Raw genomic sequence first — 18,728 nt, 5'->3', positions numbered from 1 at the left:
AGATTTTAGTTGACGATTGGTTATCAGCAAGGCATTGTGTATGAGAATAAACACTCTTGCATCTGTAGTGTATTCTTTACAGTTATGTCTCCACTAATTTTTCAGCTGTAATGATGATGAAGACCTGTCAGAGGGGTACAGCCTCCCACTCTGGCCCTGACCTGAGCATTTATTCATCTATGTATCTTTGAGATTTTTTGTTTGTTTACTTGTAACACAGAGGAACATATACAAAGTTTATTCAACTGACAACAAAGAAATGGTGCTTTCACTCCGAATCTGAACCAAGACTGAGCTGACATGAAAACAGACAATCCTCTCTAATATCTAGAACACATAAAAGGAACTGCAGGAATGGAAGTAAGTCAAAGTCCAAATCTTCAGAATCGCTCCTCAGATCAACTAAGGAATAATTGAGATTAAACTCTTGAAACCACAACGCCTGCACAGGTATATTAAATGTGTCAGAGACAAAAGAAAACTATTCGTTATAAATCAGCAAGCTCTTCTTAATTTAAATAAAAGCTAAAATGGATAGGAATGGAAAATAAAGAGATCTTTATGTGGGGAGACATTGCAGAAAAGAATTGCAGAAGAATGGACAGGAGAAGGATACAATATGGGGAAGTATTAGGAGAGAATAGAAATGAAGGAAAGAAGAAGGCGCTGAAGGGGTAATGAATGAAATACAAATGATTTAGCTTTTCAAGGCAACTAAGGATGCTGTACAAGGAAAAACATGAAACCATACATGGCTTGTTGCTGCCCAACCAGGGTCTAACCCACAAATATTATCTTTTACATCACATAAAAGCTTTGAGCAATTAAACACATGAATAACACTTGGGAATTTACACACATCGTCACATCATCAGACACTTATCAGGCTGTCCTGAACTAATGGTGTAGCAGGCATGTAAAAAGGATGTGTAGCACTGGGTAAAGACTGAGGGCCCCCACATCTGATGAAGTATGAATTAACTCACTACTTTGGTAACATCAGTCAACACAATTGTCAAACATAGGTTTGTGGGCAAATGCATGATATGTGGATGACAGTCCACATCTAGCAGACAGGTATACAGGCAACCTCTGTGACCTGGCCACACTGGTGAAAATGGTCAAAGTTACCCATAGTGGGGGTGGGGGGGGAATCAGAGCTTCAGTTCCTGGCCAGATGACTAATTATTATGAAATATTTCTTTGTAATTTCAAGCTTTTCTAACCTGAACCTCTGAAATTATCCTTCTCTGGCAAGCGGAGAACGGAAAACGTGATCTTTTCAGTGCACCAGATCACTAGGATCAGATCATTAAAATGATTCTGACTGGGGCTCCCACTGTGGAATCTGACTCAAAGAAATGGAACATGGATGCACCATCATCCCCGAGCTTCTGGAGGTGCTGTCCTAAAACATACCACATTAAAACGTTGGTTGCTGAATTTCGGAGATGAACAAGAGTGTCATATTGCTTCAGTCTTTTCAGTTGCTGTTGGACCTGCTGAGCCAGACTCCAGCATTTTAAGCCATTGGCTGTCACTCACGCTTAAGGCTCACGGCACACTCGCCTCTATAGTTGGTTCATTCAGTAAAGGAACAAACATCTCACAGTTAGTGACTGAAATGAAAATGCTGCTAAATGAGCCGTGTTGTGCATCCTTTTACAGATGCTTTTATATTCATGTGTGTAAAAGCAGAGATGGGTGTGTGATATTTAATCATTGTTCCTTTGACGTGCGAAACATTTTGTGGAATGATGATTTTTCCCAGGCTTCACAGGTTCCCAGCATCACGTGTCCTCCACAGACCAAAACCATGAGTGACAATCATACATCAGTCATGATGTTGGCACAGAGGGTGGTGGTTATTTGCCTCTCGGATACATCAGAATGTCAATGTGGTAAGAGGTGTAGACCACATTTTTGTTTATGTACCTTCTGTACATGAGGCCCCAGACGAGATCAGGACCTGATTGCAGTTCCAGTGTTTCTTTTTGTTGGGCCTTCCTGAAAGGCACACTTGATATCTTCTAAGAGCCAGGACAAACTTTCCAATAAAAGAATATTAAAAGACATGATGGGGAGAAGCTCTCTGTGTTTCCACAGATCCACCAGAGCCCCAACCGCCGCCTGCATCGCCCCCCCCCCCCCTTATTCCCCACTGTTACACCGGCCTGCGCTCCCCTTCCATGAACCAGTCTGCCATCCAGTCCCCCATCAAGCTGGCTTGCTCTCCCTGCCTCCCCTTCCAGAAGCTTCCTTCTTCAGCTGTTATTAACATTTCCATGTTTCCCACATTCTGCATTGTAAACTGTTTTCTTGTCTGTAACAACATCTACTGCACGTCTGTCCGTCCTGGGTGAGGGATCCCTCCTCTGTTGCTCACCCTGAGGTTTCTCAGATTTTTCCCTGTTAAAAGGGTTTTCTATGGAGTTTTTCCTCAGTCGATGTGAGGGTCTAAGGACAGAGGATGTTGTTATGATGCCATGTAAAGCCCTTTGAGACAAACTGTTTGTGAAAACGAGCTATACAAATAAAATTGCCTTGCCTTGCCTTGCCTTGCCTGCTCTGATGCTTCACAAATAGTGTAGTAGGACAGTTTGTCCAGCAGAGTGCTCCACCTTCACTGTTCACAAAGCTCTCATTAGTGTTTCTGGCTGCCCCTCTCAACCGTTCAGAGGAGCAGCAAGTGAAGGTTGCTGCAGGCTATAGGACTGTCAAAATGTTACAAAATGATTCAAGCAATGCCCAGATGGATGCAAAGGAGTGTGTCTCATTTATATTTGGAGAACTGCAAGTGTTGTCGTGCCCATTCTGACATGTCTGAATCTCTGGGTGTACATCTCTGCGCACATGACAAGTATAGTGAAGAGTTGCAAACAGAGCCTGGCTTCAACATACTTCTGCTGGCAGTAAATGTAACTGTTGACCATCTGACTACATTTGTGTGTTTGAGTGATTGACATACCTCACCCAGTTTGCTGAGCTTCACGTATGTCTCCAGCTTCCCAAATCCAATGTCAGACTAAAGGAAAACAAAAAACAAAGAAGTTGAGGTTAAACAGGAGCTTACATAAAGGTAGAATATATATAGAACCTGTAGTCTTGTTGTACGAACCAATGAAGCACGACGGGACATGCGACTGAGCGGTTTGCAGAGGGGGGACTTTTCACTCTCCAGCTGCAGTTTCTGGAGGAACTCTGGAGGCAGGCGGATGTCCATGGGAAGAGACATCCGTTTACTGACATCCTACAAACAGAAACCAACTTTTACCAAGTATTCCTGTTTGTCCAACTGCCTGTGGTAAGCATAGATATGTTTTTAGCGATGTGTTGTGAATACCACTTCTATATTATATTTTTTAACTTCAATATCTTACAACTTGCACAAATTTTTCACTGATTAACTCTTGAGCTGTCATCCCTTTTTATATCAGTTGCCAATACAGTCCAGAACCATGGTTACGTTCATATACATGCATAGGTGGACATAAGGTCATTTATCATGTTCTGTCTTTACTATAATTTTGGGCAGTACTGGCTTTCACCACATGGACTGCTCAGTGTCTTTGAATGCTACAGCTAATTCTGCTTATACAGTAATACGCAAACAAACATGTAATCCTTGGCTTGGGTTTCTGATGCTTTGGGGGAAAGAAGTATGCCAAAAAACATCAAAGGCATACTTAAGTATTCTCATGCAAAATGGTGACTTTGTAGGTTACCAGTAAATGTTTTTACTGAATATCTTCTATTCTGAAGGCTGCACTGACTTGAAATCAAGCTCCACACACCAGTTATTGCATATCCCCAATGTGATAAAACCTATGAACCGGGGATTAATCACTGCATACTGAATGGCAAAATTAGACAGATGCAGATACCTCAAACAGGCAGCATTGAAATAGGCTCTGAAGGGGATTAATTCCAGACCTCACCTCATCCTGGCAATTTAATCATAACAAAAAGGAACTTGATGGCTGTATTCTCTCCATCCTTGTCTCTCTGTCTCTTGCTCTTTCTCTGTCCTTGCCTATCTATCTGTCTCCCTGCCTTTCATCTGCTGTGGAGGGACAGTTAATGGGAATCAGGCAAACATCAATACATCCAATTACTCCGGCCCATCCACATATATGCATATACCATCCAAGTCTCCTGTTTCACAGTAGAAGGTTCAGCATGCCAAAAGCTAAAAGTGATAAGTAGACTTCTTATACGGAAGGAGGAATTGAGGTTCCCCTTACTGGGTCAAGGGAAAACCTTGGCAGAAGTTACTCAGTTGTTTGAGCTTCATTGTTTTCATACATACACTAACAGTTGTGAAAATGTACATCATCAAAATCATTCAGAGGGCTGCCTGGTTTTATATGAAACCCTTTTTCTGGTTTGGTCATCTGTCGTCATCATCGACACAGTAAAGGTCATCATGAGGGAAACAGCTAGGCCTGTAATGATAACTTATTTGTTAGTCAATATAATGTCCCAGATCCCAATTAATGATATAATTGTATATTTTTTCATTATGTTATTTTATGACAATATTTTGCCATTGCTATAATGATGATATAGCATTATAATTATAACAATATATATTATCATAATAATAATGCTCATGCAGACTTTACCTGCAGGGTCCAGTCAGGACATGGTTATATTTCTGTTAGCACCAACTCACACCTTGGACCGGAGAGGTTGCTGATTAGGTTTATGGCTGCATACATGTTGACTCTGTGAATCCTGCTTTATTGTCACAAACTCAGGTTGGAAAAGAGGCTCTTGGCTATGTAGAAAACTTAAATTGTGCAGAATAATTTAAGTTCCAGGCTGAACTATAAGCTTTTAAAGGTAGATTCTAATTCTGGACTGGACTTAAATTGGCATAAGCAAAGCTACCAGAGGGGTTTTTAAAATAGGATGTTAGTGTGAATGAAACAGATGGCAGCTACACCTCCCCCCTTTCCTTGGTGTATCAGAGACACAGGAGAGTGCGTAACCAGTAACACATGTCACAGCATAGTTTTTTATTTTTAAAAGCACACAGATATATGCTGCCATCATGGCAATTATTGAGGTCAGAGAAAGAATCAATGACTTTGCATTTATTATACAATAGGACAATTAATCTAAAATTTAACCTGCATCTCGTCAGTCACATTTAAACGTTCATTTTGGCTCCATTTACAAAGAACTAAGGAAATAATCCTAGCTGCTGCTTCCCCAAGCAGTTGTCTAACTGAGGACTAAATCCTGTCTGAAGCCATGTCTTTCAATTTCAGTTTATTTAGGATAGCCCCTTGAGATGCAGCGTCTCGTTTTCAAGGGAGTCCCAACACAGACACACAAAACATACATACAATGCATACATACAAATCATTACAATTACAAAAACAGACAACCATTCACACTCACAGCCACGCCTACAGTCAATTTAGAGTATCACTCAGCCTCGTCCCCAATTGTATGTCTTTGGACTGTGGGAGGAAGCTGGAGTACCTGGAGAGAACCCACACAGGCAAAGGGAGAACATGGAGACTCCACACAGAAAGATCTCATGCCTGAGCCGCGAATCAGACCCAGAGCCTTCTTACTGTGAGGTGACAGTGCTGACCACTGCACCACCGTATCGCCCATAATGTGATTATTAAAATCAAATTGTTCCACAGTAAATCAAATTTCTGTTTGCAAACATATCAATTTTCTGTTGCCTTATGTTACATTACTTACTGTATGACTTGGTATCGGATTAATTTACCTTTGCTTTCATTCACTCAGTCTTCAACGTGTTGTTTGCTCGCTGTAGGGATGGTTGAACTTGGAACACCATAAAACCCTCAACTACACTAATGCCAATTCGTTATCCTTCTCTTTCTTCCATAAAAACAATCTCAGCTCTTTTAAGGCTTTTGCACCAATAACAATAAACACTCCAATCATTATGAAAACTGTGTATCTAGCTCTACTACTGACCTCCATGGAGAAGCGTCTGTGCTGGGCCTTGTTGTGATAGTGGAGCTGGGAAGGTGACTGAACCCCTGGTGTGGTCACACTGGCATCTTGGGACAGAGGATCCAGCCCATCTGGAGTCAGGCCTGACATGGAGAGTCATGGCATTTGGTCAATGTCCTTGAGTTTCTTGAAAAGTACAATATACAGTAAATCTTAATTGTTAGAAATTACTACTGTAGATGGCATCATGAGTACACTCAGTATAGCAACATTAATTGGAGGACAAATGACAAATCAATTTATTCATGAATAACAGAAAACAAAAGAACTTGAAGTTTAGGACATGTCAAGAATTTTTTCTCATATTGAAATGCAATATTTTGTATGATTGTACATTTCATATAACAAAGGACGAATAAAGTAATACATCTAAACTTTGTCATAATGACTGATTCAAGGTGGTTGCAGACAGATGGAACACAAAAGAAGGTGACATGGATCAGACAGATATTGAAAGTCAGCCTGACACAGAGCATTTGGAACTTGCCTATGGGCATGTTTTTTGCCATAATCAACAGAGGACTCAACCTATAACAGGCACCATGAACACAGTTGTTGTCCTTTGGCAAAGCCATGTGCGGGTGTTGTGGCAGTGAAGAATAATGACACGTCTAACCAGACCCCCACGACCAACACAAATGCTGCAGAGAGGTGAGCTGGCAAGGGAAAATGCTGCAGAGCAACAGTTGTTCCTCACTCTCTGGAACTGACAGAATCCATCCCAACAGGCTGGGTAGCTATAGGCTAGTGATATTACATCACACCTATCCTTGCTATTGGTTTCCTGTCCATTTTAGACAGACTGTGAGCACTCAGGATCTGGCATTACAATTGGTGTGCAGCACTGGGCCACAGTACCAACCCAAAGCGCTTGTCCAAGCCATCATGGGGCCCCATGAAAATTTGATATTGGGGCCCCCTATCCCTAATAACTGTTGTCTATTGATCATTTATATCCCTAAGTTTAATAATCCAATTTCTTATCTGTTATTATGAATAAACTGGTTAAACTAGGTCTGAAAACCTTGTTATGTGACTGAATGTTAATCCACAGATTCTGATTAAGTAGTCGCCATGGAAGCAGATGCAGTAACAGAAAATCACAAAAACTATTTGGCAAAAGCAGGTAACTATGCTGCTTCTTTCTTGTATGCTTCTGAGTGAATTTTGCATCGTTGTCCCTGTGTTGCTTGTCCCCAAACTCAGTAGCAAGAGTGGACCATTGTTATCTATGTTCATATAAACCAAGAAGTGAGGTAACCAGAGTTCAAGCTCACGATACACAAAGTCTTAAACTTCAATTTGCAAAGTAGACTAACTACAAATAAAATACGTTTTCAAGGTTAAACCACGTAGCTCACATCCATCCATCCATTTCCTACTGTTTATCCTGTTAAGGGTCGCGGGGGGTGGAGCCTATCCCAGCAGCCTTCAGGTGAGAGGTGGGGTTCACTCTGGACGGCTCAGCAGTCCATCACAGGACCAACACATAGAGACAGACAACCATTCACACTCACAGTCACACCTACAGTCAGTTTAGAGTATCCAATTAGCCTAGTCCCCACTTGATGTCTTTGGACTGTGGGAGGAAGCTGGAGGACCCGGAGAGAACCCACACAGGAACAGGGAGAACATGGAGACTCCACACAGAAAGATCCTGTGCCCGAGCTGGGGCTCAAAACCCACAACCTTCTTGCTGCGAGGTGACAGTGCTGACCACTGCAAACCTAGCTAATATATACACTCAAGAAAGTGGATTTAGATTTATAGGATATTAAGTGGTTTTCCCTTGTTTACGAACCTTTTATCAAATGTGTATCTTGCACAGAAAGATAACATTACCCAGATTGTTAACTAGTCACTCGCATTTTCCAAGTCGCCTTTACACCCAACATTGTTATCAGACATACCTTTTTCTTGCCCTTCTTTCTCACCTTCTGCTTTCTCCCGTTTTTTTAAAGCCCGAGAGGGAAATGCAAGTGTTTTGCAATATGTTCCATTAACGTGATCTAACTATTTAAACCTGCTCCTGCTCCTCTCTCCCGTCAATTCAATAACGAATGTGCAGGAGCAGCACGGTGCTCATGAACATGAATGCTGTGATTGTCACCATCCGTGCTCTGATCATTAAAGGCAGAGGGAATCACTACACCAGCAAGTGTATATATTACAATATTGCAGCTTTTGGATAATAACATACTTTGAATGATATTTTTATCATCACAAGCCTGCAAAAAAACCAAACAAAAAAACAAACAAACAAACAAGCAAAAAACTAAAAGAAATGATGAAATGCTTTAGAGGCCCCCGGTTACAGGGTCCTGAACATGTGCCTAGTCTGTTTATGCCTCGGTGGGGCTGTGTTGACATGTATAATCTGAGCACAATAATTGAGAGGTTGGCTTTACATTATAGACTTTTAAATTTGGATGGTGTACGTTGCAATTAACATTTCTGAAATTGTATAGTGTATGCCACACTTTGGACATTTCTAAGGTGGCACAAGGTTCCCACCAGCTGATAGCTTCACCTCTGGTGGTGATTCGCTGGGTGAAACTGGTCCCATCAACTTTGTTGTTTCCAATGTCTCTCCAACTAATGTAGCGGACTACATTAAGCCAACTCCCTCATTCTGTTTACATAGTGCCTGTGAAGACAAGTAATTATTGGTGACACCGTTATCTGGTCTGTTGAACGCCTGCATACACTCACATGCTTTCTGCTGTCGACCAGTGCCAAAGTGGCAGACATCGTTGAAGGACTCCAATGCTGAAATACCTTACCATAAATACAGCTCACATTGTGATTGTGTACGAATGATGTCGTGCATAAACATACTCTGTTATCAACTCAAGCCCCCAGTGATCACCATCCAGAGCCTGGCCAAAGCCTATATTTTTTCTGGTCCAATTCCCACTCCATCAAAATGCTGTGAGTGGTTCAGCCGTTGTTATAGCCTGCATGAATGGCTTCTGCTGGCTCTGATACTCTGCTACTGTAACAATAAGTACAATCTTGCTTCCTATTCCACCCACTCCAACAAAAACAACTTTGTTATCAGCCAAAGCCATCTCTGACAATGAACTATGAGGTCCTTTGCTAATAAATCTCTTCTATGCCAGCCTTTTTTATGACAAGTAAAATAAACATTTATTTATCCCAGAGATCTGGTTGATGTGTAGTAATTATGTTCCTTTAATTGAAGCACTGTTTCCATTAACCTAGGCTGTCTGGTAGCTACAAATGCTCCACTGTCATTTTTTTTAATACATTTTCCTCTTTTGAGCCTTTTGGTTTCCTTTTAAATGAAAAGCATACAGTTCTCCTGCTGAAGTCTCTGGGATTATTTCGATCATAAATGCTTTTTTTCTCCATCCAGGGGGGCCAGCAATATGGCCTAGGCCTCTGTGCTGGCCCCCAGGAAGTGCAGCACAGGGGCACGAGCAGTGGGCTCGTGCCCCTGTGCTGCAGACGCAGATACTCTGCTGCCTTGCCACAGCTTCTTCCTGCCTCTCTGTGTGAGACTGTGTGTGACAGTGTGACTGTGTGTGACAGTGTGTGCAGCAACAATACACTCACCTTCGGGCTCTCACTGGAGCTGTGGCTGCAGATCAGAGGTGACAGTAAACCCATACACCTTGTGCTTGTCATGCAGATTTTTTGTATTCAGAGTAGCAGGTTTCTTACTTAATTTAGCAGCTAAAGGCTCAAATTCATCTGCTAGTTACAAATCAAGTTTTAAACAAGCTGCAAGCCAACCAAACAGTAAGGTTGCAGCAAGACAGCTAAACAGCCAGCTAGAATTGGATAGAAGCTCTGTAAGGGCTGAAGAGATCCACTGTTGCCTCTCTGAGCACATAATACATTTCCATTTGATACATTCTTATGAAACAAATCATTGCTGCTATAAGGTTTCGATCCAGTGCCTGCCAAACAGTTGAATAACGCTTCAGTTACTGATAAATCTACCTTGAGAGTGTTGAATGTTGAACTGGTTGATCTGTTCAGTGAACTCCTCGATGGTCTCCGTGCGAGGAACGGAAAGAGAGAAACGCCTCTTAAAGTTCTTCATCTTGTTCATGTTGCTGAGGAGCCAAATCTGGTGGAAGACAAACACAGAGTCATTGTCCTGCATGTCTAAAACCAATCATATCATCATCATCATCATCATTACAGTGAGTGATCTAGCAACAAAGTATTATTGTCTCCATGACATGAGCTTCAAAATTGTTTCATAGAGCAGGAATGGATGTTTGCCGTGTGATCTAGAAGCAAAAAGCAGCTCATAAAATTTGTCCCGCTCATCTGCCCCCTTCGTCCCAGTGGCCCTAGTAGTTACTCATCACCTGCTCTTGTGTCTGTCATTTTTCTTTTTCTCTGGTCTGTGGGCATCAGGAGTGCTGCATTAGGTTCCCACCATTCCTCTGTCATCATGCTTTAGTACGTGTGTGTAGGTGTGTGTGTGTGTGTGCGCACACGCGTGTTTGTGCAGCCTCTCATCCTCAAAAGAACAAGCAGAAAGGGCATAGTTAGAAGTGGTAAAAACTACCTAAATTCATATATGAATGACAGATACCATCCAGCAGCCATAGCAACGATGACCACATGACTTCATCAAGAAGTAGAGAAAACAAACAAAAAACAAAAAGAGTTGTTTTGATTGCATATTTGAATATTTGGTTACCTCATCATGTGTTTTATTAACATTCACATGGCGTATAGAGATGTGGTATGTACACATGTAAGTCAGAGTAGGAGCGCTGGAGAGAGATGTCGACAGTAACAAGAGACAAAGACAGGCCCTAATTAAAGCTGCAAGCAGGGTTGTTAGGGCCTGATCCCCCGCACGGCCTACAGCCGCGTCCTTGACACCGGCCCGAATCCAGCGGTGTATTGGCCAAGTGTGTAGGTAGTAGTTTAGGAGTTAGAAGCCTGAGTCTGATGCAGAGAGTGAGAGCAGAGCTGAGAGCTGGCCCTTTAAGAACCCCTCCCCCACTGCTCTGTCTTTGATCTGTGCTAGAGTGGAGAGAGAGGAGGATTAACAGAATTGTAGTGTGGAAAAGCTGAATAAGTCGGCATTCGTTGATCAAAAGTGACACATAGTAACATATGTTTGTAGGGATTTTTGTCAGGAATCCAGTGGTGTGTTTGTTAAAGCTGTGGGATGTATGGGGTAGACGTGAGAAGCGTTTGTTTGAGAGTATGTACCATGAGAGGACACGGCCTTCCCATTGGTTTCCATTGTAAGCATTAAATGTGTGTGTGTTTTTCGTGTTTTTAGTGCTGCTAATGTGTTGCTCTGCCGAGCAAACATAATAGGGTCTTCGCCTGAGGTGCCTTCAGGCTCAGGCCCTAATAAGAGAAAAACAATTGGAAATCTTTGGTTAACACCCACTGTGAGTAGACTGAGATATATGAGGGGGTTTTAATTGCCTTCACTCCAGGTAACATTGGTTTCGTGAAATGATTTCTCTCTTTCTTTCATTTGCCACCTCATTTGAAAAGCGGTTAACGGATGTGTTTGGCTTGTTTGTTTGAGGAGGAAATCATTTTGGTGCTTGGTGTTGTGCGATTGCACGAGGTGTTTTGTAATGTTTAGATTTGCCTGGGGAATTAACTGCTTGCGGAAGAATCTCAAATTCAAATATGTATTTTGCACTGGTTATTAGAGTGTGTTGTGATTGTTAAATGAAGTTACTTTGATACTTCTTTGAAGTGACTTGATGTTAAGCTTTCTCATAGAACTGTGTTTGACCAGAGGAACTGTGAAATGTTATTTATACAGATTTTTTTTTTTTTCCAGGTTTCCCTCTGCTTTGTATGGTGCAAGAGATGAAAATGGCGAGAAAGAAATTAACCGTGAAACATCAGTTTGGAACTTTTTTCTTCTTGCTCAGTCAAGCCAAGAGCTGTTACAGGCTGTGCAGAACCCACCATACATCCCGGCACATACAGTCATGCGACATTGCCAGAGCAAAATAACAAAAGTTGCCATCCTTGTTTAGAGATGCAATCTGAGGAAATCAGACAGGGAATCTGCTCACTGATGAAGAAAGACATTTTGTCCATCAGTGTGGTCTGTGGCAAAGGGTTTAATGAACTAATGGCCTCATTACCAAATACTTTTGAGACAGACAATTATTCAAAGACTATTTTGCAAAGAAAAAAGGAGTGCTTTAAGCAAGTGTGATGTATGGCTAGGACTTTTAGAGCCAACTCCCAACAGTACTCCCAACTATGCTGTAAAACAGTAGGCAAAATACGGTGCACTGCTCCTGCTCCTGCTAATGTTAGCAACAAATGACACAAGAGCTATATGACTCAAGTTATCGTCATTTGGATTCAGTTGGACTGAGGAAAGGATGTGGTGAAGTTCTCAGCAGTGAATCCATTGAAACAGTGCACCCCAACAGAACCTTTTAACCAAACACCCCCAGCTGAAAAACCAACTGCTGGACTTTTTTCTCAAAAAACACAAATCACTGAAGCAGTCCAGGCCCATGATTCAAACGTGTGACACCAGTAGTTTAATAGCAGGTAATCTGGCTGGAGGGAATCATAGATCACAACGGTGGTGATGAAGGACAAGATCATCCTGGTGCTGGTCAGCATGAAATAACCCTTGAAACAATCATCATGAGGCCGTAGCTCCCATATGAGCTGAAACGCTCCAACTACTGTATTGTCTTGAGGATGAACATACACACCTCCACAGAGCCAGCGCTTTCCTCTGATTGACAGTAAGATACAGTCTGATGGGTGTGATTAGAAAACTTTCTGGTTCACCTCTTGGTTGCATAGCAACCGTATGCATGTTGGAATGGTGCTCAGTGCAGCACCATTGCGTCTCATGGTGGCTGATTTCTCGTTTCTCCATCATGCTGGATGAGAGCACAGATATCAAAGACTCCACCAAACGACTTGTCTTCATATATTTGTAACATAATTGTCTTTCATCATAGATCACTACATCAACACAATTAGCAAAAAGTGGATCTTTTCATTTTACCTCATAGTTCATCTGATTGACACATAAATTTGAAAACAAGGACAGGGTTGTGAACATGTTCCCGCACGTGTGCTTCATGTTTCCTTCTGATTGTTGGATGTGTGGCCCCTCACTCACTTATCCAAGCCAGTGAGGCCCTCTGAGGAAACATTTTGTCCACCCCTGATGTAGCTGAGTAGAGCTGCTGTGCTTCTGTATTTTTTAACTTTGTTTGTTCTTCGTTGTTGTTGGAGGGTTTAATTTTTTGCTATACGGTGGTACTTGGTTAGGGCGGCACGGTGGTGCAGTGGTTAGCACTGTTGTCTCACAGCAAGAAGGTTCACCCCCCCGCTCGAGCATGTGGTCTTTCTGTGTGGAGTCTGCATGTTCTCCCTGTGCCTGCGTGGGTTCTCTCCAGGTACTCCGTCTTCCTCCCACCGTCCAAAGACATCAAAAGGGGACGAGACTGATTGATACTCAAAATTGACTGTAGGTGTGAATGGTTGTCTGTCTATCTGTGTTGGCCCTGCGATGGACTGGTGACCTGTCCAGGGTGAACCCCGCCTCACGCCCAAAGGCAGCTGGGATAGGCTCCAGCCCCCCCATGACCCTGAACAGGATAAGTGTAGAAAATGGATGGTACTTGGTTACAAAAAAGTTTTAGAACCCCTTGTTTGAACAAATTTCAGCCTCTCTTTTCTGAAAATCTCCAAAACCCTTATGAAATATAAAGTGTGATTTTTTTTTAAAAGCTGCTGAAAATATTAAAAGCTGTTTGTAAGGTCAATAGCTGAAAGTTATGTGAATGCTGACTCTGCATTGATAAGCAGGGGCTTAAAGTCATGCATGTTGCAGAATTAAAACAACATCTTTAGGAAATGTAAATGTGATGCTTGTAGTTGCACACAGGACTGGAACAGAAGTCACCTGCCCATAACACTGGTGCCTTACAGTTCAGTATTGAACCAGCAAGAACATCATCATCATGCCCAAAGTACTATTCCCACTATAATCGTATCACAATCACAACAGCAGACAGAATAATGTTATATAAATTGTGGTTTCTTTTCCATATTTTTCAGGCCTGGTAAATGAACAAAGTTGCCCTTTAGATCATGTGATAACTGCCTGCACCCAGTGAAGTGTAACTACCTCTCTGTTTGTAACTGTGGTCCTCCTGGACCAAGTCCATCTTCATGTTGCTACAGCGCTCACTTCCTTTGAATCCCCACTCCTCTTTGATGTGTTTGTCTTCCTCAGCTGCCTGCACCGCCGCTCATGCATCTTCATGAGGGTTTATATTTGACCTGTTATTGGTTTCACAGATGTCGGTCAGATCCAGCATTCATTCATTCATTGAATCTTGGATGGCAAGCCACCAAATCATTCTGTAATCAAATAGGGAAAGGCATTCATTCACTGAAATTTGACTCCTAAAACTCAATGAATTGTGGACAAAGTGCTTACTATTAAGTTTGTCTACAAATCTTAACAGAATAGAAAATGAATCCTGGAAAATTTGAAAACCTTAACCTTTTTTCCTGGCTCACTTCTACATTTCATGTAAATAATAATGTATGATCAACGTAAGTAAATGGTATGGGACATATACCAAAGAGATTTACTTCTGTAAATAAGTTTATACCTTGATAAAGTGTGTGTATTGTCAGTAAAGTAATCCTCATTCTGTTTTCATACACACATGAAACAAGGAATATATATTATCTGTGTATGTTTAAAGTCTGACATTGGTAAAATGTGAAGGTGTGTAAAATGTCAGCATTAGTTTATTTCTTAGACAGCAACTGATGAGGCACAACTCCTGCCTGCCTTGTGTGTGTGTGTGTGTGTGTGTGTGTGTGTGTGTGTTTCGATATATAAATTTGTATTTTGGTATGTTATACTTGTACTCAAGCTTTCCAAGGCAGAAATACAGCTTATAATGCTGTGTCACTATTGATACTAATATAAGACGATTGCAGTCAAAGTATCATTTTTTAAATTCTAGAGCAGTACAACCTTTTCTAACAGTCAAGTAGTTTGCTCCAGTTATTATAGTTGAGGTATATATTCCATCTTTATCTCAAGCCAACATATCCAGCACTGCAGAAGCAACCTAAATCCCCTGTGTGGAGAACTCACATCCTGATGCAGCAGTCATTGTACTTGACTTTGGCAACACCAACCTTTCACACCTAACTTCCACACTATTCCCTGCAAGTGACATGCTCCAGTAAAGGTGCTAACACACACAAAGACTGCCGTGTTAGTGCAGCCAACTGGATGTGCCTTGGGGCTCTGATGGGAAAAGACACTCTTTTTGTTTGCTGTATGGTTTTTATGAGAGTGTGATCATGAAGGCAGCTATGACACGCTTAATATTTTTATGCCATAGGGGTCCATTTAATTAAATGTTGCAGTATGTATGCTGCTATTTCTGTTGTAGTTTTTAATTGTTTGCCTGCCATTTTACCGTTAGCAGGGCTAATCTATGGCCTTGTGTCTGCTCACAGGGCCAAATAAATAAATTTGAGTTGAGGTGTGTTAGGCGGTTGAATAGTTCACTAACATGTTGAGGACAGATGCTTGCCTCAGGCATTGTTGTGCCAAGTATGATCAGAGTAATCCCAACGTACAACAAATGTTCCCAATATAACAGGCGGTAATAGTCATAGTTCTGTTAAGTGACAACTACTGTTGGACTGTTTGAAAAACATGAACTGGAATTACTAATTTAATTCTACAATGTAGATGTGTGAAACCTTTTAAAGCAAATGAAAATGCTGTTTTACCTTAAAACACAACTCAAAACTGTTCTAGAAACTTTCTGTCTGGTGGGGGTTGAATTTTTGAATGATTTCACATCAAAAAGACAGTGTCCTAGACATCATGCTGATGTTACTTTGAGCAGGAACCAATCTTGGTCTGATGTCAAACTCTTACACTGGTCTTAAATCAACGAAATACCACCACCAAGCCACATCAGTATTAAACCTTCCTTGCCGTAGTAGTAAATACACACTTCTGTCTGTGCTAGCTGTGTGACGGGCCATATGCTCTATAACTGACCTTGGGCCTGAGGATACATTACTGAATGCTCCAGTAGTCCATTTAGACTGCAATCCAGCTGTGCGTATTCACTGTGAAACAGCTGGTGTTTGGTCAGTAATGCACTGAGTCCAAATCTAGCAGCCATCAGTCAGTCACATTTTAAACAAAAGTAATTGTAGCTCATGTTCACTGAAATCCACTGCAAAAGGAAAAGTTTAATTAATGAGGTTTTTATGCATGGGGGGGGGGGGGTTACATCTAATGGCATGTCTCAAAGGGGTTACTATTTCAGCTTGGGTCGTAAAGAATTTACTGAGAATGAGTTAACAAGCACAAGATAGCGATGACTATTCCACTCAAATATATCTGTAGAGGCAACAGAGCAGGGAAGGCAGGAAGTGAATGTAGTTTGATTGTTCTTTTTGTCACCAGGGTATCTTTCATGTGTCTGCTTATTTAATGAACACATAGTCTGCATACCTACAAAGTGCAAAATAAAAAAAAAAAAATCATTTACATCACAAACCTTAACTTAAAGCTCACTTCTGACCTCTTTTATGCCCCTTTCACACTGCACCAAAAACGAGGGTCAACACGGGTTTTTCGGCACTCAAAGGGTCGACTTGGCATTTCGATCCGAGTCGACCAACTCGCCTAGCGACCCGGGTGTTTAGCAGCTCGGCTCTGCTCGGCTCACCTGCAGTGTGAAAAAGGCAACCCGCGTCGTCTCAGGTTTCATGCGACCTTCCTGTTGCATCCTGATTTTGTCACTGTGCCGCCTGTCAGGCTTCGCCTGTAGCTTCTTCGGCTCCCTTCCAGACAAGCCAAAAACTCCATCCTCCTTCGCTGCATTAGCACTCGGATATTTTCCAATCTGCGCCGAGTTTGTTCACTTTGCAAAAGAGATAACACTGCAATGCACGCAACAACAACCCTAACGTTCAACTCGGCGACATCCATGTTGGATGGAAGCTTGAATGCGCTCTAATGCCAAACAAATGCGGGTCCAAAAACTTGCGTTGACACGCGTTTTTCAGTGTAAAAAGGATATTACTTTTTGCACCTTGTAAGGAATCAGGACTGACAAGGTGCTGCCTCTCACATTGAGTCATTTTACCACAGTTTTTTACAAAAAAAAGAAATCCAAACTTTTCCAAATGGAGCTTTACAGATGCTATAGGGTGCAGATCATTCTCTTGGTGTCTAACACAGACAACTTAGGCAACTGGTTGTGAATTCTACATCTCTTTTGACCTACATTCAGTCATAACAATATTAAAGGACGGGTGACTCCTATCTGTCCTGAATTTAATTTTTGCATCAGCCATACATGCTACAACTTTGTAAACCAACGTTTAGCAGCAGCTGCATGAACAGCAACGTCCTGGATCAGTGGGTGTTTAACGAGCAAGTGCTATCACAGGATCTTACTGAACTTAATGCCTCGAAAGCATAAAGTCACCCCAGAATTTTTCCTCATGTTATTCACAAATTAATCTCCAGTAATGAGATCCGGTATGGACAGAGCGGTCATGATGAGGCCTAGAAAACAGTGTGTCATTATCCATGCTCAATTGTTTGTTCAAGGAGGAAAAGTCCTCAATTGGTGTGTGAGAGCCACAATGTTCTCTATTAAGGAGCTGGCCTATCATCTTGACGCATGAAATCTACTATAAGTAATATGATTGATTGATTGATTGATGTGTAAGAAAACATGTAATTTCCTGTTGCCATCAGGGGGCACTAGGACTAATCGCCACAAAATGTAACAGATCTGCAACAGAACAGCATTTTCTGTGGCTTCTGTGGCTTCCTTGGCTCATACTACAACCATGTCCACCAAGTTTGGTGAAGGCCATCTTCGTCTTTGCATTATCCTGCTGACAAACAAATGCCAATGTGAAAACATGACATAGTTGACCTCGGTAAAATCCTTGTCACTTCTCAGTTTCTCCTTGTCTGGCCTTCCCACACAAAACAACCTCAATATTCTGTTGGAGGAACAGATAGAAAGGTGCTATAACAAAATGCGATGAATGGCACTGATGTTAGCCTGCAGCAAAAAGCTGGAAAAGAACTACTGAAACTATCTACAGTTGCTGCAGAGACAAGGATGCGTCTGGCAGGTCACTGTATTAGACATGGACAAGATTGCACACCATCGTGTCCTATGTGAACCTATTAAAGGAAGAAGAAGAAGAGGAAAAAGGGTTGACAGCATAGATGGCCTAAACAAGGATTCATGCTTGGAGGAAACTGAAGAGCAGCACCAGGGTCAAGGACCAGGTGAGTGAGTCAGGGTCTTATAATGTCATTTAAGAGATCTTTTAGTAGTAAGACAAATATTTTTGGGAGTTACAGTTCAGGTCATTAACACTGATGACTGTAATTCTCCATTGCGCCCCCTGCCTGAGTTGTACTGCAAAGTTAAATTTCGTAGATCCCTCCTACTATCCTTTGGTCACATAATAAACCACCTAGGACCATCAAGGACTACATTTTCATTGCTTTGGCGATTATGTCTGCCTCTCCACCAAATCAGTCACCCCTGTCACTCACTCAGCCATCACCTACTGCATCACTAAAAGGAACGATGAGCAGCATCATTCAAAAAAAATTAGCATAAGAAAAAAAAAACCTTCTCATGTCCTATTAGAAATGTGATTGAGACTCTCCAGCCAAT

The 18,728-nt window shown here is 41.7% G+C and overlaps 1 protein-coding gene across 3 annotated transcripts in view; it reads right to left on the bottom strand.

The window, feature by feature from the left end:
* cdk18 (cyclin dependent kinase 18) overlaps positions 1-18,728 on the bottom strand; it is a 40,008-nt gene that overhangs the window by 18,212 nt on the left and 3,068 nt on the right. For all 3 annotated transcript variants that reach the window (XM_086198390.1, XM_086198388.1, XM_086198391.1), the window contains exons 2-5: positions 9,976-10,105; positions 5,968-6,089; positions 3,119-3,250; positions 2,969-3,025 (exon numbers count right to left, since the gene is read on the bottom strand). In XM_086198390.1, the coding sequence (XP_086054516.1) occupies positions 2,969-3,025; positions 3,119-3,250; positions 5,968-6,089; positions 9,976-10,087 (423 nt within the window). In that variant the 5' untranslated portion in view covers positions 10,088-10,105. The remainder of the gene's footprint in view (positions 1-2,968; positions 3,026-3,118; positions 3,251-5,967; positions 6,090-9,975; positions 10,106-18,728) is intronic.

Source organism: Aulostomus chinensis, chromosome 3 (genome assembly GCF_037954235.1).
Source record: "Aulostomus chinensis isolate RoL2024-O1b breed Wild chromosome 3, RoL_Achi_v1.0, whole genome shotgun sequence".
NCBI classification, from domain to species: Eukaryota; Metazoa; Chordata; class Actinopteri; order Syngnathiformes; family Aulostomidae; genus Aulostomus; species Aulostomus chinensis.
Note: the sequence above shows the minus strand (reverse complement) of the source record. Positions and strands in the feature narration are given on the sequence as shown.